Source organism: Phocoena sinus, chromosome 9, assembly GCF_008692025.1.
Source record: "Phocoena sinus isolate mPhoSin1 chromosome 9, mPhoSin1.pri, whole genome shotgun sequence".
NCBI lineage: Eukaryota > Metazoa > Chordata > Mammalia > Artiodactyla > Phocoenidae > Phocoena > Phocoena sinus.
Window position 1 is genome coordinate 5259650 of NC_045771.1, and position 26015 is coordinate 5285664.

The 26015-nt window shown below is 41.0% G+C and overlaps 2 protein-coding genes across 5 annotated transcripts in view; both read right to left on the reverse strand.

The window, feature by feature from the left end:
- Positions 1-19300, reverse strand: part of GALNT11 (polypeptide N-acetylgalactosaminyltransferase 11) — a 57979-nt gene extending 38679 nt beyond the window's left edge. For 3 of the 4 annotated variants that reach the window (XM_032643427.1, XM_032643429.1, XM_032643430.1), the window contains exon 1: positions 19125-19288. The gene's annotated coding sequence lies outside the window, so the exon portion shown is untranslated. Of the gene's footprint in view, positions 1-19124 lie in introns of all 4 variants that reach the window. The other variant, XR_004351466.1, reaches the window with a different exon arrangement.
- A 3718-nt stretch (positions 19301-23018) lies between these two features.
- The window catches only part of GALNTL5 (polypeptide N-acetylgalactosaminyltransferase like 5), an 85071-nt gene continuing 82074 nt past the window's right edge, over positions 23019-26015 (reverse strand). Inside the window, exon 10 of the mRNA XM_032642163.1 lies at positions 23019-23267. Coding sequence (XP_032498054.1) covers positions 23112-23267 — 156 coding nt within the window. The 3' untranslated portion in view covers positions 23019-23111. The remainder of the gene's footprint in view (positions 23268-26015) is intronic.

Sequence of the window (26015 nt, forward strand, 5' to 3'; positions counted from 1 at the left end):
TAAAAGAAGGAAACGAAAACAGTTACATCAGGAATTAACAGGAAATGAAAATGAGACAAGGTAATAACAAAGCCAAAAGTTGGTTCTTTAAAAGATCAATAAAATTAACAAAGCACTGGCAAGACTCATCAAGAAAAAGAGAGAACCGCAACAGTGAGAGGCCCGTGCACCGCGATGAAGGGTGGCCCCCACTCGCCGCAACAAAGCCCTTGCACAGAAACGAAGACCCAACACAGCCAAAATATAAAAATAAATTAAAAAAAAAAAAAAAAATAAAAAAGAAATGTTCAGTTCCATCACAAAAAAAAAAAAAAAAAAAAAAAAAAAAAAAAAAAAAAAGAAAAAGAGAGAAAAAGAAAGATAAAAAGAGAGAAAGCAGGAATAAATAATACCAAAAATGAAAAAGAGCACAAATATAGATGTGGATTAAAAATAAAAGCATTGTTCATAAATTTAAGTGGAATGGATAAATTCCTAGAAAAATGTAAATGCACAACTAAGACTGGAAAATCAGGAAACTGGGATGGCTGTACTAGTCCTTTTGAATATTAAACCATTTCTAGATAAAAAATTTCTAGACAGTTTTACAAGTGAGTTCTATCAGACATTTGAGTAACAGATGAATAGTCTCATACGACTGCCTCCAAAGAACAGAAAAAGAGGAAATGTGCTCTTATCTCACTTTCTGAGGCTATTATCATCCTGGTAACAAAACAGGGACAGTATGAGGAAGGAATATTAAAGACAATCTCTGACAGATTATGAAAATCTTAAAGAGAACACTAAAACTGAAACAAATAATGTTTTAAAAAGTGAATACATATGAACAAGTTATATTTACTTCAGGAATACCAGGCTGGTTCAATATTTGAAAACCTATTATTATCTACCTTAAAAAAAATTAAAGGAAAAAATGCATATGATTTGGTCAGTGGAGGTTATAAAGAGCTTATTAAAATTCAACACTCAATTCTTAGCAACTAGGAATAGGGAAATCCTTAATCTGACTAAAAGCATCTCTAAATATCTTACAGCAAAAATGATACTCAACGGTGAAATGATGAAGTCATTTTCTTTAAAAACAGGGACAAGATTAGGATGCCCACCATAAATATAATATTGAAGGCAACAGTTCCAAAATACAGGAGTCCCTAGAGTGTTTATTATAAATGCAGATTCCTGGGGCTCTGTGCCAGATGCACTAAATAAGAATTTGCGGAGGTAGCGCTAAGCAGTCTACAGCTTTAACAAGCTTCCACAGTTAATAGGTTACCTATGATGCAGAGACAGATTGGGAACCAAACAACAGATAATGAAAAGACAAGATTAAGTTCTAATCCCATTCTGTCACATACTGGCTATGCAACTTTGGAAAAATTACCAAATTTTCTTAGCCTCATTTTCATCAACTGTATTCCAAGTTAACAATACTGTCTATCTTACTAGATACTTAGAATTAAATGCAATACTTAGAATTATGTAAGATAATATTTGTAAAGCATCAGGCACAATGGTTAGCACACAAACACTGATTTGCATGGGACCAAGATAATCTCCATAAAAACTGTGGCTACCTTTTTTGGCTGTTTCTTTGCTCACTGTACTCCCTTCACTTAGCACAATAAATGGCACATAGAAGATGCTGAAAAATATCTACAGAATGAAAGAATATAGGACAAATTCAACACATGTTAACTTTTTCCTCCTCATTAGGTCTAAATTTAAAATATAATATTAAACGTATTTGTGACCATCTGTTCCTTACAATGACCTACAAGTCCCTAATAGTCTGACTATATCTCCGACTACTTCCCTCCTCATTTATTTCATCCTAGAAACTGGTCTCCTTATACGTCGCTAAATGTATTAGGGATTATGCGTTGGTTCTTCCCTCTGCCTAGAATACTTTTCACCCCAGCTAAGTTCACCTCTATTGAATCTTTGCTCAAATATTACCTTCTCAACAAAGTTCCATCTAGACTACCATATTTAAAACTGCAACTCAACTGCCAAACACCAGCACTTCCCATCTTCCCTACTCCATGCAGCTTACCACCTTCTTACATACTACATTAACTCCTTGTTCATTACATTTATTATTATCTATCTCCCCCCCTGCTAGAATGTAGGCTTCATGAGAGCAAGTTTTTTGTCTGTTTTATTTCCTACAGTATCCCCTGAACTTATAACAAAATCTGGCACACAGTAAACATTTAATAAATATTTATTGAAATTAAAGAAAAAATTACTGTAATATGGTTACCAATATGCTTGTAAAATACGGGATTTCAAAACAAATGTTTAGTATCCTGTTTGAGCCAAGCAATACCTTAATGCTACACGTGGAGATCATGACTACTTTATGTCAACAACAGTATGACAACTGGGCAGGACAATAGCCATAATTATTATTAGAAAAGGTACAAAAAACAACAGGCTCTCACTGTCCAATTTCACAAATTAAATAAAGCTCTTTGTGATAAAACAGGAGGCTACTTTCCATTTTGTTCACTGCATGATGTTAGGCTACCTCTTGGCTGCCAGCACTTATGGGCAAAATGAAAAAGTTTTATCCTGAAGACCTCACCCGTAAGATTTGGCCAACTCTGTCCAGATTCTTCACGGAACACCCCCAGCTCATCCTCTCCACAACAGCTCAACATCAAGAGTCCTTGTCCTGAACTGTAAAATGTATTAACTTTCAACAATCCTATCAGGTAAAAATTATTTTTTTTTTCAAGCCATATTATGGTAATTTTTTAGAGAAATTGTTTTATGTAGTGAATCATTATACTAAATTAAGGAACCTATAAAAATGAGAGGAATTTACAAAATCAGGTCATTTTTTAAATATAATTAATCATAAATCTTCAGAAGCAAAAGACTTCAGAAGTCCTTTAGACACAGGTCAAGAAGTTAACAACCAAATACAAAAAAAGTGGAAACCAATCAGATGCCTGTTATATAATAAAGTAACAGGTCCCTAACTGCTTAAGAAATCAAAACATCCAAACAAAAATCAAAAGGCTGAAAATTTAATCTAATCTATGCTAACAAATAATGAATCCAGCAGCTACACAATAAAGTCTTTTTGCTTCGTACTGTTTGCCATTCTTTCTATATACCATGGCTTCAACATCCAAGACTTGAAAGCCTTTAAAAGGAGGGTCAAAGCAAATATTTAAGGTTAGTTAATACAAAGCAACTAGTAACCAAACACTTTCAATCATAAACTTACATAGTTAATAAAGCGAAAACTTCAGCAGTTAGATATCAATGTAATATATTTTTTAAAACTTAAATGAATAAAAGACTAACCACCTGTTTACATGAATTTGCAGTGAGACAAGATGGTATGGTTTCATGTTTTCTCTAGCCATGGTCTGGGAGCCGCTCAGGAACAGGTGCCTTGTAAGCTAAGAGTCAGGGTTTTGCCAGGGAGGTACAGGAGAAGAAGAACGCGGAAAGGTATATGCAATGTGCTGATTAGAATGACAAACCACAGATTTAAGCCAGACAAGGAGAAATGAGAGGATAAGGAAGAATGAAGCAGGATGAAAAAATGTGGATGGGCCAATGATCAGAGATTCTGGTGTGGCTGAATGATTGCTGGAGTTATGTTACCGAAGAGAGTGACCTGGAAAGACTGAATGTTGTGGTTGGAAAATGAGACGCCAACACTCAGATTCTGGAGAGGTACAGTTAACGACAGAAGAATCCTTTCCAGATACGCTGACTGGAGATATACCAATGAACAATTTGCCTATAGTACAAGCATTGTTATACTTACTATAAGCAAACCCCCTTAAGAATAGGATCATTCCCATCTTTCCAAACCCATTATGTTTAGCACAGTATCTAGTGTTAACAATTAACAAATAACTATATAATTTTTAAGGTGTATTTCTGTTCCAAAAGAAGTTACAGGACACTGTTTAGATTCTGTGCAACAAGAAATCTTAGACAAAATATGTAAGCAGAGCACATCCTGGGAAATCAATGTTTACTCTGAAGGAAGAGGAGGAGAGGAGGAAGACAGCTAAGCAGTTTACATAGACAGTTTCATTGTCATTTTTTTTATTAAACTATAACTGACTTACAATATTATATTAGTCTCAGGTATACAACAGAGTGATTCGGTATTTTTATACCTTACAAAATGATCACCACGATAAGTTATCATCTGTCACCACAAAGTTATTACAACATTATTGACTATATTTCTTATGCTGTACATTGCATCCCTGTGACTTATTTATTTTACAACTGGAAGTCTGTACCTCTTAATTTCCTTACCTACTTCATGCATTCCCCTACCCCCCCATCCTCTCTGGCAATTACCAGTTTTTCTGTATCTATGAGTCTGTTTCTGTTTTATGTCTGTTTTCTTTTCTTTTCTTTTTTTTTTTTTTCGGTACGCGGGCCTCTCACTGTTGTGGCCTCTCCCGTCGCGGAGCACAGGCTCCAGACGTGCAGGCTCAGCGGCCATGGCTCACGGGCCCAGCCGCTCCACAGCATGTGGGATCTTCCCGGACTGGGGCACGAACCCGCATCCCCTGCATCGGCAGGCGGACTCTCAACCACTGCGCCACTAGAGAAGCCCTGTTTTCTTTTTTAGATTCCACATATAAGTGAAATCTTTGACTTATTTCACTTAGCATAATACCCTCTAGGTCCATCCACGTTGTCACAAACAGCAAGGTTCCATTGTTTTTTAATAGCTGAATAATATTCCATTGTGTGTGTGTGTGTGTGTGTGTGTGTGTGTGTGTGTGTGTGTGTATCACATCTTCTTTATCGATTTATCTACCAGTGGATACATAGGTTGCTTCCATTTCTTGGCTATTATAAATAATGCTTCAATGAACATAGGGGTGAATACATCTTTTCAAATTAGTGTTTTATGTTTTCTTCAGAAAAATACCCAGGAGTGGATTTGCTGGATCGTATGGTGGCTCTATTTTTAATTTTTTGAGGAACCTCCACACTGTTTTCCATAGTGGCTGTTCAAAAACCAAGGCTTTTTTTGCTACCATCAGCATCTACTGTTACACCAAAAATGCTTTGTGGCAAACTATTAGGTCACAAAGGTCTAAAATCTCATGAGATCTCGCTGAAGTTAAATTCCTGCATCATTATCAGATCAGAGTGAAGGGTATTTCTCAATAGCACAATAGTTGAAGCTAAGAAGACCCATTTTGAGATGCTTTTCACAGTCATCTTCTAGTAACAAAGAACACAGTACATACCCACTACTACTCAGTTACACTCCACAAAGTAGTTAATGTACAGTTCACTAAGACAATGCCTATTTTACAGTGTCACTCTACAGATACTTAAAATCATTCCATTAATTTTCCAATCATAGCCTATTAAATGTACTAAATGATCCAACATTTTTCTTCTGAAAATCATTAAATAATCCTAAAGAAAAAGCTAACACTGGGAACACAATAGGAGCTTTATATGCCAGACACCATGTAAGGTGCCGGGGATTGACACTTTAAGTTCTGCTATTATGCTAAAAAATACATGTGTTGAGAAGCCGGAGCTGGTGTATTGAATTAAAAATGCTGAGTGATGGGCTTCCCTGGTGGCGCAGTAGTTGAGAGTCCGCCTGCCGATGCTAGGGGACACGGGTTCGTGCCCCGGTCTGGGAAGATCCCACGTGCCGCGGAGCGGCTGGGCCCGTGAGCCATGGCTGCTAAGCCTGCGCGTCCGGAGCCTGTGCTCCGCAATGGGAGAGGCCACAACAGTGAGAGGCCCGCATATCGCAAAATAAAATAAAATAAAAAAAAAAAAAAAAAAAAAAAATGCTGAGTGAGGGGACCTCCCTGGTGGCGCAGTGGTTAACAATCCGCCTGCCAATGCAGGGGTTCGAGCCCTGGTCCGGGAAGATCCCACATGCCGTGGAGCAACTAAGCCCGTGTGCCACAACTACTGAAGCCCGCACGCCTAGAGCCCGTGCTCCACAACAAGAGAAGCTGGCATAAGGAGAAGCCAGCGCACAGCAACGAAGCCCCAACGCAGCCAAAAAAAAATAAAAAGATGCCCTGGGGAAAGGCAAAGTGGGAACTTAGGACAGGCACCCTAAACTCAAGCCCTGATCTGAACGTCTAAACTCCGGGTGTGAGTGGAGTTATCATAGTGTAAAATGCCTAGGCAGCAACTCAGAAAAACAAGTTGTTTTCCTCAAAAGTTGTTTTTCTCACCACAGTGCAGATGAGCCAAAAGTTAAAAATTAAAAAACCCCTGAAATCTCACCACTATTGTTTTGCTGTAAATTCTACTAGCTGTTTTTAATCTTTCTACACTAGCCATAAAATGTTATACTGCTATTTGCAGTTACTGAAAAATAAATTTAATAGATTGATTAGCAGCATTATGGATAATGTTCTATTTTTCTTCATTTAAAAAGAAATACAAAGAATATGTATTTTTTTAATAATCAGGGTAAAAATTTTCTTACGAAAAAATTGCTTTTCCTAACTTAAAAATATAAGAACAAATTTGGAGAGGATTAAATAGTAGAAGGCTTCAAACGAAACATATGGCCTTTTCTTTTAACCTCAGAAGCAAAGGGATTTTAGCATACTTAAAGAAATATTTAAATTCCATTAATTTGTCAAAAATTTGAGAATAAAATTTGGACACTAAACAAATATTCTAAAAGCATGATTTGAAAAACTGGTTTTTCTCTATAAAACATTATCTAGTCTGAAATTAGCATGCCTCTTTGAATATCCATCTTTTTTTTTTTTTTTTTTACTACAAGGCTAATGAGACAATTCAGTTTAACTGAACGGGACAGCCCCCATTTTCCTTCCGTACAAAATAATTTTCATAACATTTAATGAAGTTTAAAATGTCTCTCTTTAAATGTGAAGTATTTACCTTTCAGTAGTTTCTAGCTACTTTCTGATCAGTATACTCTATATTCCAAAGGGTCAAACAGCAAACATTTGTTAGCTTTTTCCTTGAGAGAGACACGTTCATATTTTAACTCAGCTGTAGTCATGTAAGGACAAATACTGATTTGCAACACTGCCCTTCCTACATACCCTGTGAAATTACCAGGTGATGACAACACAAAAGTACACATGATTCTTTCTCATTCCTTATCTACTCTGAAGACTAGAAGGAAATATAGTTCATAATTATAAATAAGGCGATTACTGAATTAGGAAAGGTTCAGAGCAAATTCCAGACATCATATGCTCCCTGAGAACAATCCTTTGACCTCTGATATTTATGAATCTCCTCTCTATAAGAAAATCAAGAAGCATAAATACATGTAACTGTCTATATATTATACCTCAAATGCAGATGAAAACCACATGGTAATGTTGACTGGAGGCAGAAGCAAATTTAATTAAACACTAAAGAAAAGAAAACTAAAAGGATAGACAATATGACAAAGTACTTAAAATATCCAAACTCAGGACACGTGTTTGGTCAGTGAATATGGGCTGGTAGAGGCTGACTATAAGTAGAAAGTAGCAGCTCTCCCTGGTTAAGACCTGGGGAAGAAAATAAGGAGAAAGTGACCACAGCCTCATAAGGGCCTGAGCAACAAACACGTACATCTGTAGTCAGAAGCCAAGCAGATAAAAGAAGCAAGAGAGAAAAAACATAAGAGTGGTGGCAAGTGGCGGGGCATGTCCCCCACCTGAAGCAATTCAAACTCAAAAACTGCTAAAGCTGTTGACCAGCCTCCAGACTGCAACTTCTGACAGAGGCGCATAAAATGAAGAGTACATAAACACAACCCCCCAAACTATAAAACTATTATTTCTTGTTCCCTTTCTGCCCATAAAAAGGGGGATTAAACCAAAAGTACATCAGATAAAGATGAAATAAATGAACAAGAAAAAAAATGGTTGTTAGAAATGAGTGTTCTGAAATATCCAAACACACACAATACAGACAGCATACATACATCCATGGTCAACATGGCCTTCTACAGCCAGCTTTGTCCTAGGGTCCAAAGACATACTAGCGGAGTTGACTACTCTTAAACCATGGCTGTTGAGTGTTTTATTCTGCTAGCACATCATGAGCCTCTTGGGGTATACAGTGCCAACAAAGTGGTTTATGTACATTAGTCAAATACGCAAATTAAGACTAACAAAAATAGAGCAAAATACTAGTCCACGGTGTAAAATATAATAGATAGGGAAAGAACAATGCTTATCTTTTTCCCTCTTGATTTTAGAGAAATTAAGTAACGTGCTTTAAGCATACAGAGCTAGTAAGGGGAGAAACTGGATTTGAATCCCGGTGATCTGATGTCTGCCCTGTGTCCTTAATCACTTTGTAATACCACCTAGCAAGGAACAGACCAGTGATTTCCTATTTGCCACTCTTTAAAAAATATATCATCCAGTGATTTTTTTAACATAAATTTATGTTTCCCACAAGATTCAAGATCTCAGTAATTCTCCTCCCAAGCAAGAAGTTCACCTCTCTGGATTTCTATCATCTCCTAAAATCTTAGCCCAGTAATTCTTTACTATTTTGTAAATTCTCAGACTTTTCAGGAGCATCAACTAGCTTGAATGAAGTTACCCAGTCTGCCATTACCAGAAGCACAAGCACAAGGGTTATGTTCTAAACTGTTGCTTCTGGGGTTTTTTTTCAATTTTTTTTCAATTATTTTTTTTGGCCACACCACGCAGCTTATGGGATCTTAGTTCCCCAACCAGCAACTGAACCCGGACCCTCAGCAGTGAAAGTGTGGAGTCCTAACCAATGGACCTCCCAGGGAATTCCCTGCTTTTGTATTTCAAAGTGAACAGGCTAGGTACTACCAAAAAGAGACCCTCAGCAAATCATAATGTGACAGAATCTTCGGCCTTTTTCAGAAAACGCATTTCTGAATGCAATCTACCACCTCAAGAGGTTTAGAAGGCTAACAGCTCTAACCGGCAAACAACCAATTTCCACCCTAGCTCATCCTGTTGAATCACGCTGTAGGAAATCAGAACAGCAGACAATGTCATTTGCCCATCCTCTCGAGCCTTACCAACCTGCACAGGTAGGTCTGACTTCCAACTACCAGCACCTGCAGCTCCAGCCTCTGGAGCCCATCTGCCCGCCTGCAGGGTAGGCCCACAAACATGGGGCAATGTGTCCCTCCCAAAGGGCAGCCCTCAACAGCGGACTGGTAAAACAGGCCAGCTCCTTCCCGCCCTCCCCATCAGATAACTCTCCACCTGCAATTCTACATGAGCTCCCAGTGTTCCCCCAGCATGATTAAGCTTTAATTGCCCACAGTGGAAACTGGTTTAAAAACATGCCCTTTACTGGCTGACTTTCCTCCCTCTTGCTTCCTCATTCCCATACTGGTGTGTCCTGGGATTACTCACAAACAATTTGGATTTGAATTTATATCTCAGGATTTGCTTCAGGAGGAACTCTAACAGAATCAGGTTTCTGCAGATAAGGGACAATTTGACAAATTCTTACATGTACTAATTTTTTATTTCTAAATAGAAAATTTAATAACGACTGAGCTTCTATAGCTTTTGTTGACTATAAAGTACAAAATAATGCATACAAAAAGCTTTTCTGAAGAGTTGCAAGATATTTTTATACTTGTAAAAAAAGAACATTTCAAAGTGATAAGCTTTTCTAAGGAAATCAAAAGCTATCAGGAAATGTAGCTTGAAATCATTGTTAATCAGCTGATAAATACGAAGTATCAGATTTAGCCTAATCAACTCTAGATACAACACCAGCTGTCCTGAACCTAGTATGTATGTAGTTCACTCAAGATGGTAACAAGTCATAAAGTCTAAGTTAAAAAGCATGCTTTCAGTTCCAACATGAAAAGGGCTTAGAAGCCATCACTTCCATCCTTACAAGAACAAACTGAAAATCAATGACACTTTTGAACCCATCAGAGAACTAAGGTTACAGGACAAACTACCACCCAAAACCTGGAGACACAGCTGAGATCTGCTTACCTGGAGCAGAAGCTGCAGGAGCCACATAAACTGGTGCTGGAGACTAGGTGCGCAGTGGCGTGAAAGTGAAAAACTGCAGGGATGCAGACTGGTTTTGGTTTTTTTTTTTGGTCGGTGGCGGGGGTGGGGGGGGTTTCCACACTTTTGTGGGCTTTACCTCCAGGAATCCCACCAGGTCTGCACTGTGAAGGTGAAGGCCCCAGAAAGATTCCCCTCGTGACCACAGCAGGGAGCGGAGGAGTAATCATTGCAAAACATGAAACAAGCCCAGAGTTTCCTTCCTAACAAAGGCATATGCTCCAGGGGAAAAGACACTGCCAGAGCTTTCTCCAGATTGAGAAAAGGCATTCCTCAGCATTTTACTTTGAAAAGTTAAAGGTGCTTTAAGTGGCAGTTGAATGAAGTTCCTGGAGGGAAGATTCTGCATCTAGCCAGCACTTGCTACACGGCAGCTGCTCACAACTTCATTCAAAGGACTTGAAACTCGGATCTTTGCCTGTTTCCCTCAAATGCTGACTTTAGCCTATCGAAGCACCACAGATGAAGTGACTCCTCTGACAACTGAAAATAAAGGGAAGAACTATGCAGACCAGGTGCCTCACACAGGGCTTGGCACCCAGGTGGTGAATAAGTAAGTGTTGGCTGAACTGAACGTCTTCCAATCAAAGACATTTGAGATGTGCTATTCATATTCTACAAAATAGCTTGAATTATTTAGAATGTCAAAACGGGAAAGGGCATGTAGCAAGTTAAGGAAATTAAAGAGAAATGGGGTATAAATGGAATATTAAACCTTTGAAATTCAAAATAAAGAACCTGGTTATACAAAAAAAAAAAAAAAAAAAGGGCTTCCCTGGTGGCGCAGTGGTTGAGAGTCCGCCTGCCGATGCAGGGGACACGGGTTCGTGCCCCGGTCTGGGAAGATCCCACATGCCGCGGAGCGGCTGGGCCCGTGAGCCATGGCCGCTGAGCCTGCGCGTCCGGAGCCTGTCCTCCGCAACGGGAGAGGCCACAACAGTGGGAGGCCCGCGTAACGCATAAAAAAAAAAAAAAAAAAAAAAAAAAAAGAAGGAAAGAGCATTCCTCCCACTCCAGCCCCTCCAAGTCTTCCAGCCAAACCTAAGGGGGGAAACGTAGTCAACAAAGGTGAAGGCTTCCAGAAAATAGACTGGGAACTCTGCAGCTAGGGAAGGGAGTACGTTACAGGGAGGAAAAAAGCTACAGCAATGGAGAACACTTGTGAAGGTCACAGACATAGGCTGAGATTTAATTGGAAGACTGCAGAACTCTTACCCTCCCTCACACTTCTTACCATCACACCAGCAGGGCTCCAAATACCGGTGGGTTACAGCTGAAAGAGATGCAAGACACAGACTCTCTCTGGGGAACAGTGCTTAGAAAACCCCAAAGTCAAGAGGGCAGATATAAACAAGGGCACTAGAATTTGAAGCCTCTGGCACCTGTAGCTACAGCAAACATTAAACACTGCCAAACCCCTATTAGTTCCTATTACCTGATACATGTCAGTCTTTCAAAAGCAAAAACAACTAAAAAATGCAAGGCATAATAAAAGAGAAAACAGTCTGACAAGACAAAGCAATCATTAGAACCAGACTCAGATGACACAGATTTTGGGATTATCAGACAGGGATTTTGAAATATCTGTAATTAATATGTTAAGGGCTCTAATGGAAAAAGACAACATGCAAAGAACAGAAGTGAAACAGGCAGGAAGGAGGCAGGGCACAACCTCTGAAAGAATGACATAACCTAAGGACATGACATAAACTGATGAGAACCAAATGGGTCCAAGATGGCAAACAAGTCGACTTTTTCCACTAGACCTTGAGCCTCAGTATACACACTCACATCAGCAAGCTAAATGACACATCCGCAGGCGCCATGACAGTTCCAAGACTGACCATAAGGATCAAAAAGTGGGCAGTGGCCCAGTTCCTGGAAATCCCCACCTCTTCCTAAAATAGCGGGAATGCTCCTCCCCCTCATTAGCCTATGAAATTACCCACTCCCATACCCTGGTGCCTTTCTCACCTTCTGAGATGGCCCACACTCTGTGGAGTGTGTTTCTCTCTAAATAAATCCACTTCTTACTTATCACTTTGTCTCTCACTGAATTCTTTCTGCGATGAGACATCAAGAACCTGAGCTTCATTAAGTCCTGAAACCAGGTGTGTGATCTCAGTTGGAAGACTGTGGGTTTTGGCTGGGTTCGAGTCCCGGCCACGTGGGTTCAAGTCCCAGTCTGGATTCGAGTCCCAGCATGTGGGTTCCAGTCCCAATCTGAGGTGCACGCTTTCAGAAGGATAATGTAAACAGATGGAAACTGTAAGAAACAATCAAAAGGAAATGCTAAAAACCAAGAGCACTGTAAAAGCCCTTTCCATGGGCTCATCAGAAACTCCATACAGCCAAAGAAAGAAGCAGTGAGCTTGAATATAGGTCAACAGACACTGTGCAAACTGAAATGCAAAGAGGAAAAAGAATGGAAAAAACAGGACATCCAAAAGCTGTGGGACAACTTCAGAAAGTATAACATATACCCATTATTAGAATATCAGAAGGAGAAGAAAAAGAAAAGGAAATAGAAGAAATATTTTAAATAATAATGGCCAAGAACTTTCCAAAATTAATGACAGACCCCAGGAAGCTGAGAGAACACCAAACAGATTAAATACCCTCAAAAACCCTCATGTAGGTATACCATATTCAGAAAATCAAAAGACAAAAAATCTTCAAAGAAGTTACAGAGAGTGAAAAACACCTTAACTACAGAGGAAAGAGTAAGAATTACAGTGGACTTCTCATCAGAAATCATGCAAGCAAGAAGAGAGCAGAGTGAAATATTTAAAGTAAGGAAGAAACCCCACCACCACTTTAGAATTCCATATCCCTCGATATCATAATTCAAAAGTGAAGGAGAAATAAAGGCTTTTTCAGACCAAAAAAACTGAGGAATTCATCACCAGTCCTGTCCTGCAAGAAATGTTAAAAAAAAAAAAAAAAATCTTCAAGCAGAAGGAAAATGATACAGGTCAGAAAGCTGGATCTACATAAAGAAGAGCATCAGAGAAGGAATAAATAAAATGAAGATAAAATCCTTTTTTTTTTATTCTTAACTGACCTAAAAAACAACCATTTGTTTAAAGTAATAATAGTAATAATAGTAACAATGTATTAGATGATCATAGCACACTGGTAAGTGAATGAGTGACAGCAAGGTCACAGCGGTGGGAGGCACAAATTGGGATTATGCTATTAACAAGGTATCTATATGACACATCAAGCAATATGGTGTTACTTTAAGGCAGATACAGGTTAATTTAAAATGCATACTGTAAACTCCAGGGCAATCACCAAAAAAATTTTTAAATACGTATAACTGATATGCTATGTGGTAGGCAGAATAGTAGCCCCCCAGGAATATCCACATTCTAATCCTCAGATTAAGGCAGCAGACAGAATAAGGTTGCTAATCACCTGACCTTAAAATAGAGATTATTCAGGATTATGCAGGTGGGCCGGATGTAATCACAGAGTCCTTAAGTATGGAAGAGGGAGACAAAAGAGGAAATAAGAATGATGCAATCTACTGGGCCCACTACTGCTGGCTTCAAAGATAGAGGAAGAAGGCCTCGAGTCAAGGACTGTGGGTGGCTTCTAGAAATTTAAAAGGGCAAGGAAATTGATTCTCCCTTAGAGCCTCCAGAAAGTAACATAGCCTTGCCCACACCTTGAGCTTAGCCCACTGAGACCCATTTCAAACCTCTGACCTACAGAACTGTAAAAGAAATTGTGTTGTTTTACACCACTGAGTTTGTGTTCTTTTGTTATTGCAGCAACAGAAAACTAATACATTCTAAGAGAGGAGATGGAGTTGAATCATATAGAATGCCCAATTAAAAGGAAACAGAAAAAAGCAATGAATACAAAACAGTTACAAACATGGAAGATATTTACTCAACTATATCAATAATCACTTCAAATGTGAATGGTCTAAAAAATACAATATCAAAAGAGAGAGAGTCACAGTGGACAAAACAAGATCCAACTATAAGTTGTCTACAAGCAACAAACTTTAAGTATAAAAATTTATATATGTTAAAAGTAAAGGATGGAAAGCTATACCATGCTAACACTAACCAAAAGAAAGCTGAAGTAACTATATTAACTTCAGACAAAGCAGACTTTGTCGGGCAATTAGGGATAAAGAGGGTCATTATATAATAAAGAGGTCAATTCTCCAAGAAGACATAACAATCTTGTACTTGTTTACACCTAACGAAGGAGAGGGTATCAAAACACATGAAGCAAAACCTGAGAAAAATGAAAAGAGGAGATAAATCCACTATTATAGTTAAAGACTTCAACAACACTGTCAGTAGTTGACAGATCGAGCAGACAGAAAATCTAAGGAAATAGATGACCTGAGCAGCACATCAATCAACTTGATCTAACTGACATTTAAAGAAAACTCCATCCAACAACAGCTGAATACATATTCTTCTCTAGCCCACATTCACCAATGTAGACCATATTCTGGGCCATAAAACACACTTGAACAGATTTAAAGGAACAGAAACCATACAAAGTATGTTCTTAGACACAGTGGAATTAAACTAGAAATCAGTAACAGAAAGGTTAAAAAAAAAAAACCAAAACCCAGATATCTGGAAATTAAAGTCTCAAGAGAAATTTTAAAATATTTTGAACTAAATGAAAATGAAAATACAGCTTATTAAAAATTTGTGGGATGCAGCAAAAGTAGTGATTAGAAGGAAATTTATAGCATTAAAATGGATTAGAGTTCAAGACATGAGTATGAACCCAAGTTTAGCTTAACATGTTAGATTTAGATAGATGGTTACACATATATTTCCATATATGTACATATATATTTCCTTGCTTGTCAGATGAGAGGGCCTAGAAGAATGACACCCCAAGTGACAACAAACATACCTAGTGCCCAAATCTTGGGGTACTTTTTAATAAATTATTTATTTATTTATTTTTGGCTGTGTTGGGTCTTCGTTGCTGGGCGTGGGCTTTCTCTAGTTGGAGTGAGCAGGGTTACTCTTCTTTGCGGTGCGCGGGCTTCTCATCACGGTGGCTTCTCTTGTTGCAGAGCATGGGCTCTAGGTGCACAGGCTTTGGTAGTTGTGGCATGTGGGCCCAGTAATTGTGGCTCGCCGGCCCTAGAGCGTAGGCTCAGTAGTTGTGGCACATGGGCTTAGTTGCTCCACGGCATGTGGGATCTTGCCGGACCAGGCCTCGAACCCATGTCCCCCGAATCGGCAGGCGGATTCTTAATCACTGCGCCACCAGTGAAGTCCCCCAAATCTTGGTTTCTAACAGCATTCTCCAATAAAAAGAACCAAAGCTCCTTGAAAAAATGACTGACTCTAGGACGGGGAAAGGAAATATACAAGATGAGCCTGAAGTACCTTGTAGTGCCAGAAAGTAAGGAAGTACCACAAAAAAAAAAGAAGAAACCCACAATGATGGGGGTATGTCAAGGGAACAGAGGAACCAACTGAAAGAGCTTACAATGGCCATAGCTAAAACAATTTGAGCAAAAAATAAAGTGGTATTGCATTATAACCCAAAGTATAAATACCAATGAGTTCATAGTGATAGGGATTACAGATGAAAAAAGATTGAGCATTAATGTTATTTAAAATCTATTAATTTTCTTCATGTCTGAAATTTTCCATAGTAAACCTTTTAAATATATATAAAATAAGTGTATATACATAAATGTGTTTATATATAAACGGGGGTGTGTATATACGTGTGTGTGTGTGTGTGTGTGTAGATGTAACCCAACAAACAAACGCTCCTTTGACCTTTACACTACCGTTTTGGGTTCTGTATATATGTTGGTTTCTAGGGGTTATAATGTGCTTACACGACTAAGTTCTCCACTAATTCTTGTCCATGGAGTCACAGGACACAGATTCTAGTAGTCTGTCCTTACGGGTTTTGTGTGTATTTGTATATATTAAGTATTTTCTCCTCACTTCTGCTTCCTCCTTATTATTTAACAGAAGATTCACAGGAGATCAACTTTACAATTTAGTCTGTAGATAACAGAATGTTCACATGGAAATGCACGTTGTAGGCTGTGTATAGATGCAGAGTATCAGAAGGGTGAATTGTACCGGTGAAGTTAGTCTCCTAGCTCTAAGTCCACTCTCTATACTCCAGTGGCTCTCAGCCAGAGCCTGAGATATTTGGCAATGTCTGGGAAAACCGGGACCCCAGCGGGGTCTTTTGGTAATGTCCAGAAATATTTTTGGTTGTCACAGATTGGGGGATCCTACTAACATGTGGTGGGCAGAGGCCAGGGATGCTGCTAAACATCCTACAATGCAGAGGACAGTCCCCAGCAGTGAGGAATTATCTGGCTCAAAATGTCAACAATGCCAAGTTTGAGAAACTCTGTTCTGTTCTGTAATGCTGGGGCTGGGACTCTACATATAGCATTTTTCCAACTACAGCTGACCCTTGAACAATACGGCAGGGAGGAACAACAACCCTCCACGCAGTTGAAAATCTGCGTATACAGTAGGCCTTCCATATCAGAGGATCTGACCAATCGCAGATCTTGTTGTACTGTAGTATTTACTGTTGACCAAAAAATCTGCGTATAAATGGACCTGTGCAGTTCAAATCTGTGTTGTTCAAGGTCAGCTGTATTGATAAATGAAACAACCTGGATGAACTTGGAAATACACAGGAAAAAGTCTTCAGTCTCAATAATTAGTAAAGACATGCAAATAAAAATAAGGTACTATTTTCTAACTCAAACTAGCAACATTTTCAGTACTCACTGAAGCACATACAGTTATCAGTGATGAAAGTTATAAATTGCAGGGCCCTTTTAAAAAGCAGTTTAACAATGGCATACGAGCCGTAAAAACCTTTATAACACTTTGGTCAGTAATCCCACTTTCTCTAAGAATAAAAATCCTAAAGAAATAATAAATTAAGTGAAAAACTGGGTATATCCTAAAGCAAACTCTAAAAAATTCCATAATAAAGATATAAATAAACCACAGTATATACAAGTAAGTACCAGGGCCAAATTAATTTTATATGAAAAACTTGAAGGAAATGCCTTATAGAAGTTAAGATTTAAGTTTGACTTTAAGACTTCAATGGCCAAAAACTGAAATATCTCAAGCGGAAAGCTGAAGTCTTGAGAAACTGCAACATGTGTTTGGTTTTAGTTTTCCAAACAGAATACCAAGTAGGAAGGTTGGCTATAATGAATACACACAGCTGGTTAAGGCTAGTGGAAGGTGATTAATTCTATGAGGACAGGCTGGGGCTATGACCCTGAGGATGAGAATTAACTTGTTCTGCATACAAAAGGAAGCTAACTCCTGTCTTTAAGCAAATACACCTTAGGAAGAAAATTCTAGGAACAGTGTGTAAAATGGTTTGGGACAGAGGAAAAAAAAAAAAAATCTAGAGCCAGGGAGGCCAGTGAGACTCACCCAGGCACATGTAAACACACGTTCACAGCAGTGTTATTCACAGCAGCCAAAAAACAGCAGCAACCTAGTGTCCATCAACGGATGAATGGATAAACAAACTGTGCTACAGCCACTCGGCAGAGTATTAGCCAGCCATACCCAAGAATGAAGTCTGAGAGACACTACGGCATGGATGAACCTTGAACACATCAGATGAAATAAGCCAAACACAGAAGGGCAAATACTGTACGATTCCAATTCTGTGAGGCCTCTAGAATAAGCAAATTCAGAGACAGAAAGGGCTGGGAGGAGGGGAAATGGGGAGTTAACGCTTAATGGTTTAAGAGTTTGTGTTTAGGGTAAGGGAGAAACTTTTGGAAACAGCGGTGATGGTGACACAATACTGTGAATGTACTTAGTACCTCTGAGCTGTACACTTAAAAATGCTTAGAACAATCAACTTCATGGTATGTGTATTTTACCACCACAATAAAAGAGTAAAAAAAGAAAAGAAAAGTGAAGATAGAACTCCAATTGCAAAGAACAGCACAGAAATTGTCAAGAGGAGGCAGGAGCGGTGTGGACTACTGTTTCATGACGTTTAATTTGAAAAGCTCTACTGATAACATTAAGGGTAGAGAGAGGTTTTCTGGTTTAGATTTTTCTCAAGGCAGAGTAGACCTTAACATACGGTATATATCTAGGATATCTAGGTAACATTTAAGAGTGGAGCGTCGTTAAAATAAAAAAAAAAAGTCTGGCCTAAAACTCTTACTTGGGGGACGAGAGTAGCATCACAATATTTTATTGGCGCACAGCAGTATGAGAAGCATTTCAAAGTTACAATTTCATCTTACATTTGGAAAACCAACCAACCAACCAACCAACCGCTTTCCTAGCACGAAGTAAAAAGGAATGCTGGACCAAATCTTCTTCGATGATAAAAACACACAAAGCTCTTCCATCATGGGCATATTAATATCACTCAAACGGTGAAATCTACCAGTATTGGAGGGTGGAGACTTGATATTTTTATATTTATCCAAACGGCACGTACTTTAAGAGGCTGGGAAATTGTGCAAGACAAATAACCCAATTTCTTCAACAAATACCTTGCAAAGAAAAGGGCAACTGAAGATGCTCATCCACAGAACGCCACGCAAGGACCCGCTCAAATCCTGAGCGGCTCAAACTAACCAGTAAAAAAACAATTCAAAAAAAGAAAATTCCTTTAAGGAAATGTGAACACTGCCCGAATACCGTGGAAACTGAGGGCAGGGTACCAGCGAAGGCGTTACTCAATTCGCTCTAGTTTCTATACGTTTCGAAATTTTCTGCAACCATTTTCTGGGGCATTTTAGCAAAAAGCGCCGTGGGGCGGGGGAGCGGGTCTTTCTCACGCCGCCCGCGGCCGCCCCTCGCGAGCCGGGCGCCTCCACGGCCCACCCCCGGCCTCCAGGGCCGCGTCGGCTCTGCCAACGCCCCACACACTCCCGGACGCCGGGCCAGCGGCCAGAGACCCCGCAGAGGGCGGCGGCCCGGGGCGAAGCCTCCGACGCTCCGGGAGCTCGGGCCGCGGCCGCTCGCCTGAGGCGCTGAAGGGACGGACGGAGGCCGCGCAGGCTCACACGCCGCCGCCGGGCCATCCGCTACTCACCCCGACGCCGGCAGCGCAGGACCCCGGCCTTTCGGGACTCGGGCTGTGGCATCTTCGCTCCCGCCACGGCCCGGGTCCGAGCCGCATTCGCCGCAGCGGGCGGAGCTGCCGGCAAGAAAACGCAGCAGCGGGCACACCAGCGCCCCCAGCGCTTGCCCAGTGCCCGCGCCGCGGCCTCGGCCCGAGCGCGCGCCCGCCGGGGCCACGTGACGGGCGGCCCCGGCCCCGGCCCCGCGCGTGACGTCACCGCCCGCCGCGGGCGCGTCGCGGCCCCCGGGCTCCACACGTTGCGCCTGCGGGTGGGCTCGGGGGTCGGTCGCGGGCGGCCTTCGCGTTTTTAACTCTTACATAAATGGGCTCATTGAAGACAAATGCCTTAAACATATTGAAAGATGTGCGACCCCGCTTATGATAAAAGAACTGTAGGTTAAAATGTCAAGGTTTGGCAGAAACTGTGATAAAACCTCACGGGTTGGTGGTAAGGGTGGGAAAGTACAGCGTGCCCTTAGAGCAGCCGCAGGAAGGCACATGGGGTCACGGAGGGCTTGCTAGAAATCCTGACTCTTCAGCCACCTATCAGTAAGCAAAGGATGTTGGCAGCCATCGGGCGATCACCATTACAGCCCCCGCCCGCCCGCCCGGAGGTAACTCAGGGTGGAAACGGGCTGTCCGCTGCCAAGCCCCCAGCCACTGTGGCCACCCCTAAATGGTGCACTCAGGATGGGGAAGAACAGGATCCTGGCTCTGGTTGGTTAGGGTGCAAAGAAATGATCTCAGTACACCCTGGCTCTTGCAATTCCCATGTATAGGAAAGCACTAAATTCCTTAACTTGCGTTTGATTGATTTTCTTTTTTTTTTTTTTTTTTTTTGTAGGTACGCGGGCCTCTCACTGCTGTGGCCTCTCCCGTTGCGGAGCACAGGCTCCGGACGCGCAGGCCCAGCGGCCATGGCCCACGGGCCCAGCCGCTCCGCCGCACGTGGGATCCTCCCGGACCGGGGCACGAACCCGTGTCCTCTGCATCAGCAGGCAGACTCCCAACCACTGCGCCACCAGGGAAACCCTGATTGATTTTCTTTAACAGTAACCTTTGATGTTCAGACTATCTGATCTTCGTTGCAAAAACTCCTATCTATCCTGTCTCCCCCACCTTACCTCTTCAGAGCAGTCCCGCAGAGCTACCTGAGAGGCTGCGTCCCAGGCCTGAGTCCTCGGTTTTGTCTGCCAAATAAAACATAATTCTCAACGTTTAGGTGATGCATTTTTTTTCAGTCGGCAGGCCCCATGCCAGACGTACTTAAGTAATCAAAATATGCGTTTTACCGCCGTGGCCAGGTGATTTATGTACACATCAAAGTCTGAAATCAGTGTCCTAAGGTGCAGTCAGTGCAGGAGACCGGCCATTGCTCCACCTTCACCCGACCCTTGACAGTGTCAGACATTTTATTTGCCATTCTGATGGGTGTGGAGATCTGTTTCTAGCTGTTATTTTAAATGGGTTCATACTGTCCCACCAAATTAATGTACAGTCGTACCATTCCAGAAATTGAAGCTTTGGGTTAGCTCCAATTTTTTAGCATCAGAAAGAATGACATGAATATGCTTTTTGCAGTGTAGCATCTAAACCCGGGGTCTTTGAGGCTGGGCATGGGCTAGTCTATGGGCTGTGTTCATCTATCCCTAGATACAGTTGCCAGAGGAAATATAGGAGGCTTAAAATTTGAATTTCAGATAAAAAAAAATTCACTAGCATGTCCCATAGAATATGTGGAATATACTTTACTAAGACATTATTGTTTATCCAAAATTCAAGTTTACCAGGGCATGCTGTACTTTTATTTGCTAAATCTGGCAACGCTAACCCTGGACCAGTTTTAAACTTAGTTTTCTGTTTTATGATATGGTAATAACAATAGGAACTATCTTGTAAAGTTGTGTGGATGAGATGAGATAATCTATGCAGAGTATTACCAGGGGGTATGAAACATAGTGAGAGCTCAGTAATTGTTAGCTCTTGTTTTTATTTCATCTCGGTGTGTCTTAGGATAAATTCCTGAAAGTATGCTTTCCTTACAGAATTCTCTGGCTAATGTAAGGCTTGTCCAAGTGTTTGGTCATACCCCAAACTGTTGTGTGAAAAGCCTTGAGCAGGTGAGCAGATACTTTCTCAAACAGCTCCAGAATACAAATCAAGATTTTAAAATTTCTATACAAAACCATAATTGCCACCTACGGGCAAGTATGGGTTTCCTTTCAATCACACCAAGTACTTGGATGTTGATTCTGATTTGTTTTCTATTCCAGAGTCAGCTGAAACAATATTCTAGAGGAGATTGTTTAAGCAACATTCTACATCGTTTCTAAGACTTATTCATGCTATCTAGGACCTGAACTAAATTACATTACAAAACTAAGACTGAATATTAGGCCCATGGCTCTAAGAAAAAGAACATTTTTCTTTTGGCAAAGCTGATATTTACATCCTTCTTTATGCTTACCAAACAAGAAGATCCTCTGAATTTATACTACAATTCTCTTTTTTCCTTCGGCTGCAGAAATTTTATTTCGTATTTTACTCTAATTTTAATGGATTCATAGGTTTATTACCATCAATTTTTTATTACTTTCTAGAGCAGCTAAGGTATAAACATGGGCCCAGAATATACAAATCATGTGGCAATTCCTTTGTGCTGCCAGGTTGACCTTTTAAAAGCTCAGTCAGGTTACCCTGGCCATCGGTAATATTTGGGCACAGGTTTTTCCCATCTCTTTCCAGCAACAGATTTTATAGAGTACTTTGCCAAATACATGGGTATAATGACATTATAAACTGGTTCTTTTTTCTTTACGTTGTATATATTATTTCAAAGAACACAAGCTCCACGAAGGGAGGGATGTTTACCTGCCCCATTGTCAGCTGCATCCCAGCACCTAGAAGGACACCTGGCCTGAGATGACCATTCAGTTGTTGATTAAATGAGCATAATGGATGAGTCAAGTTGTTTTCTGCTGTAAAAAACTAGTTTATATTTTCTCCAGCAGAAGCTATGATTTAGTGATTCTATCCTAAGCCTCCTCCTTTTTACTCCTTTCATTGTATTCCTTCCCTTATTTTCTCATTCTCTTCGTTTTGTGAATTAAATATATTTTTCACTTTTCTAGCTGCCTTCACCAGGGTGAATGCAACAGCCATCCCTCTAACCTGATAGAAGTACTTTAGACACCTGGGAGTGTGTCCACACAGGATGGATATTGAACCTAGTTACCTCTTCCCCAATCCCAGCTAAACAGTTTTCTCGGGTCATGTCGAACACAGATTATCAACAAGGCATGCAAGCCAAGAAGTGTCAGGAGAGCTGTAGGCCAGAGCCATAGGAGGGAACAGACGTGAAAAAGGCAAAATCAGAAGTAGGGAAGAGGGAATGTCTCCAATTAACTGAAGGGCCAACAGAAACAAACAGGGAGGCTGGCCTGGAGAGCTGGACCAGGACACTCAGGCAAGTGACTGGACATCAGAAACTCAGGAACCCAACCAAGCAATGTGTCAAGGCCAGAATCTACAGTGGCAGCAAGAAAGGAGCTCAATACAGTTGAATGGACCAACCAAGGCTCTCTGAGAATGTCTTTCTGGGGAGGTCAGCAGCCCAGGTCACCTATCTGGAGTAGGAATTGAGTTGACCAAGAGTTGAGCAGTCCTTATGGTCTACCAGGACGAAGTGAGCTTGGCAAATAACTGGAGATAACACACTTTATCTCAATCCATTTTATGACAGCCTTAAGGGTGTGACAACATGCATTTCTAATGCTTAAGGTCTTGCCACCCCAGAAATTTAGTGGCAGAAAAAGCACTTCTGTTGTAGATCATTCTGGTTGCACTTCTTACTGTAGTTCACATAATTTCATGATGTTCCAAACTTGTTCTCTTCTCTACGTTGAAGGACTAGGGGAATTTTTAACGCTTTATTAAGGAAAATGATCGGTTTTCCTTTCATGAGACTATCTTAGAGGTCTCCAGTTCCGGGAAGACAGTATCCAAATACCACTGAAATGACTTGCAACCCAACTGTTTCCTTAATTCAACACGCTCACTAATATCTCCATAGGCAAGATATTTCAGATTAGGTCTTCGTAAAAAAACCTGCTCCTAAATGGAAAGAAAGAGTCATTTCATTAAACCAGACAAATCTTTGGTAATCAAATCATGGTACCTAACATAGCAGTATATATTTTCATCTGAACTAAAACAAAACAAAACGACGACAGAAAACCTTCCCTCTGTATGGGGAGGGCAGAGACACACATAGGAGCTGGGACTCACTCACCCCACATATATTCACCGGATGTGCTGTGACAGACCACGATGAAAGTAGCATAGAGGGACTCAGGAAGTCTAAGTCCTGCTTCTCAAGAGTTCTAGAATCATAGCCACCTATTGTAGTGTTTCCCCTTTCTCCTACTCTCTCAATGATGCTCAAGGACAAAACCCCTCACTCCCCGATCCCTATCAACACTTCCATGGTTTCAGAAATGGGGGGTGGTGGCAGCTAAGGGCAAATTGACTCTGGAGGAAGACAACCTGGCTTCAATTTCTGGCTCTGCTATTTATTAGCTATGTGACCTTGGCTGCTACCCTCATGAGACTGTGGTGAGGACTGAACACTTTCATACGTGCAAAGCTCTTAGGAGACTAAGGCTGGCACATAGTAGGTGTCATGTCAGTGTCGGCCATTATTATCACCACACCTGGTTAGTCTTTTCTGTGTTCTTGAATTAAGGAAGCGCCAAGTATGAGTGTCTAACGGACTCAAGCTCTGCCATGTTAAAAGAGGTATTCTAAGTAGACCAAAGCCTCCTTGAAAGCAGAACCTTTGTATTTTTATCTGTGTATTCCCAGTGCCTGGTATATAGCACAGTAATATTGTTGAATGAGAGGAGCTTGCTTACCCAAATTAGCATAGTATGGGCATGCCATGTTGGACTCTCCCCAGGGATCTTTAGATCTTTGCCATCATGTCTTGCCACTCCTAGTTCCCCAGGGGGGGTTGGTGCAGAGAATGGGCCTGAGGGAGGGTGTCCTCGTTTTGGAGTGAAGGCAGAGAAGACCTTAGCCAACATCTCCCTGTCCAAAGCCTGTTTTGCCCAATGACATTCACTCAACTTCCCAACACGCTGTGTCATACAATCCATTGATTTTATGCCGAACATTACATGCTTTTTATATTAGATGGAACTTTTGGTAACTATATCCCCCATGAAATTCGGTAAACTACTCAGTCCTAACTGTGTTCAAGTCACCCATTTAAATCTGTGACCTCTGGTCACAGAAAAAAAAAAAAAAGCTTAAAATCTCTCATAACTAAAGAAATGCAATTTTAAACAATGAGATATTTTTAACCTATCAGATTAGAAGAAATACAAAGTTTAATTAAAACTAGGGTTGGAAGAGTTGTGGGGAGACAGGCACTTTTATATACATTTGATGGCAGTGTAGGTGACAGTGTAGGCAGTGAAGGACCATTTGGACATTATTCATCAAGATTTAAGATGCACTAACTCATGGTCCACAAGTCCATGTCTTCAGATTTATTCAAGATATATCTGCACAGATGTGCAAAAAGATACATGTAAAGGATGTTCATTTTGGCACTGTTAAGGAATAACAAAAAGCCAAGATGATCAGAATGTTTATCTCTGGGGGCTATTTATGAATGGAATCAATTTTAAAAGATCCATTCAAAGGAAATATTTAAAAGGATGACATGTTTATCTGCTCTGATTTTAAAAGACTTTGAAAGTATGTTTTTTTTCGGTATGCGGGCCTCTCACTGTTGTGGCCTCTCCCGTTGCGGAGCACAGGCTCCGGACTCGCAGGCCCAGCGGCCATGGCTCACAGGCCCAGCCGCTCCGCGGCATGTGCGATCTTCCCAGACCGGGACACGAACCTGCGTCTCCTGCATCGGCAGGCGGTGAAAGTATGTTTTTAAATTATACTAATAAATGGAAAAATTACAACAAAATATTGCTGCTGAAATCGAGTTAGGTAAAAGAAAAGGATATATACTCATGTGTATGTGCATGTTAACAGGAAACTATAAACAGTAATTTAGTGGTGGCTTCTGAGGGGTGAAACTACCGGCTTAGAAAGCTTAGAAAGCTTAGTTTTCACTTCATGCTTTTCAATGCTGTAAGACAAAAATGTGTATGCGTTACCTTTTTTAAAATATTTTTTTAAAAATCAGGAAATAGGGCTTCCCTGGTGGCGCAGTGGTTGAGAGTCCGCCTGCCGGTGCAGGGGACACGGGTTCGTGCCCTGGTCCGGGAAGATCCCACATGCCGCGGAGCGGCTGGGCCCGTGAGCCATGGCCGCTGAGCCTGCGCGTCCGGAGCCTGTGCTCCGCAACGGGAGAGGCCACAACAGTGAGAGGCCCGTGTACTGCCAAAAAAAAAAAAAAAAAAAATCAGGAAATATAATAAACATACCAAAAAAAGCACATAGAATATAAATGTGCACCTTAGTGAACTGTTGAAAAATCAACCCCAGAAACCCTAAGTCAAGAAATAGAACACAATCAGCATCTCAGAGGCCCTTGCCTTTCCGTTCCTGATCATAATCCTTTCTCTTCGTTTTTTTGTTTTTTTTTTTTTTGCCGTACGTGGGCCTCTCACTGTTGTGGCCTCTCCCACCGCGGAGCACAGCCTCCGGACGCGCAGGCTCAGCGGCCATAGGCTCATGGGCCCAGCTACTCCGCGGCACGTGGGATCTTACCGGACCGGGACATGAACCTGCGTCCCCTGCACCGGCAGGTGGACTCTCAACCACTGCGCCACCAGGGAAGCCCCTTTCTCTTAGTTTGAAGTGCTATCCTGATTATGTATTCATTTCTTTGCTTTT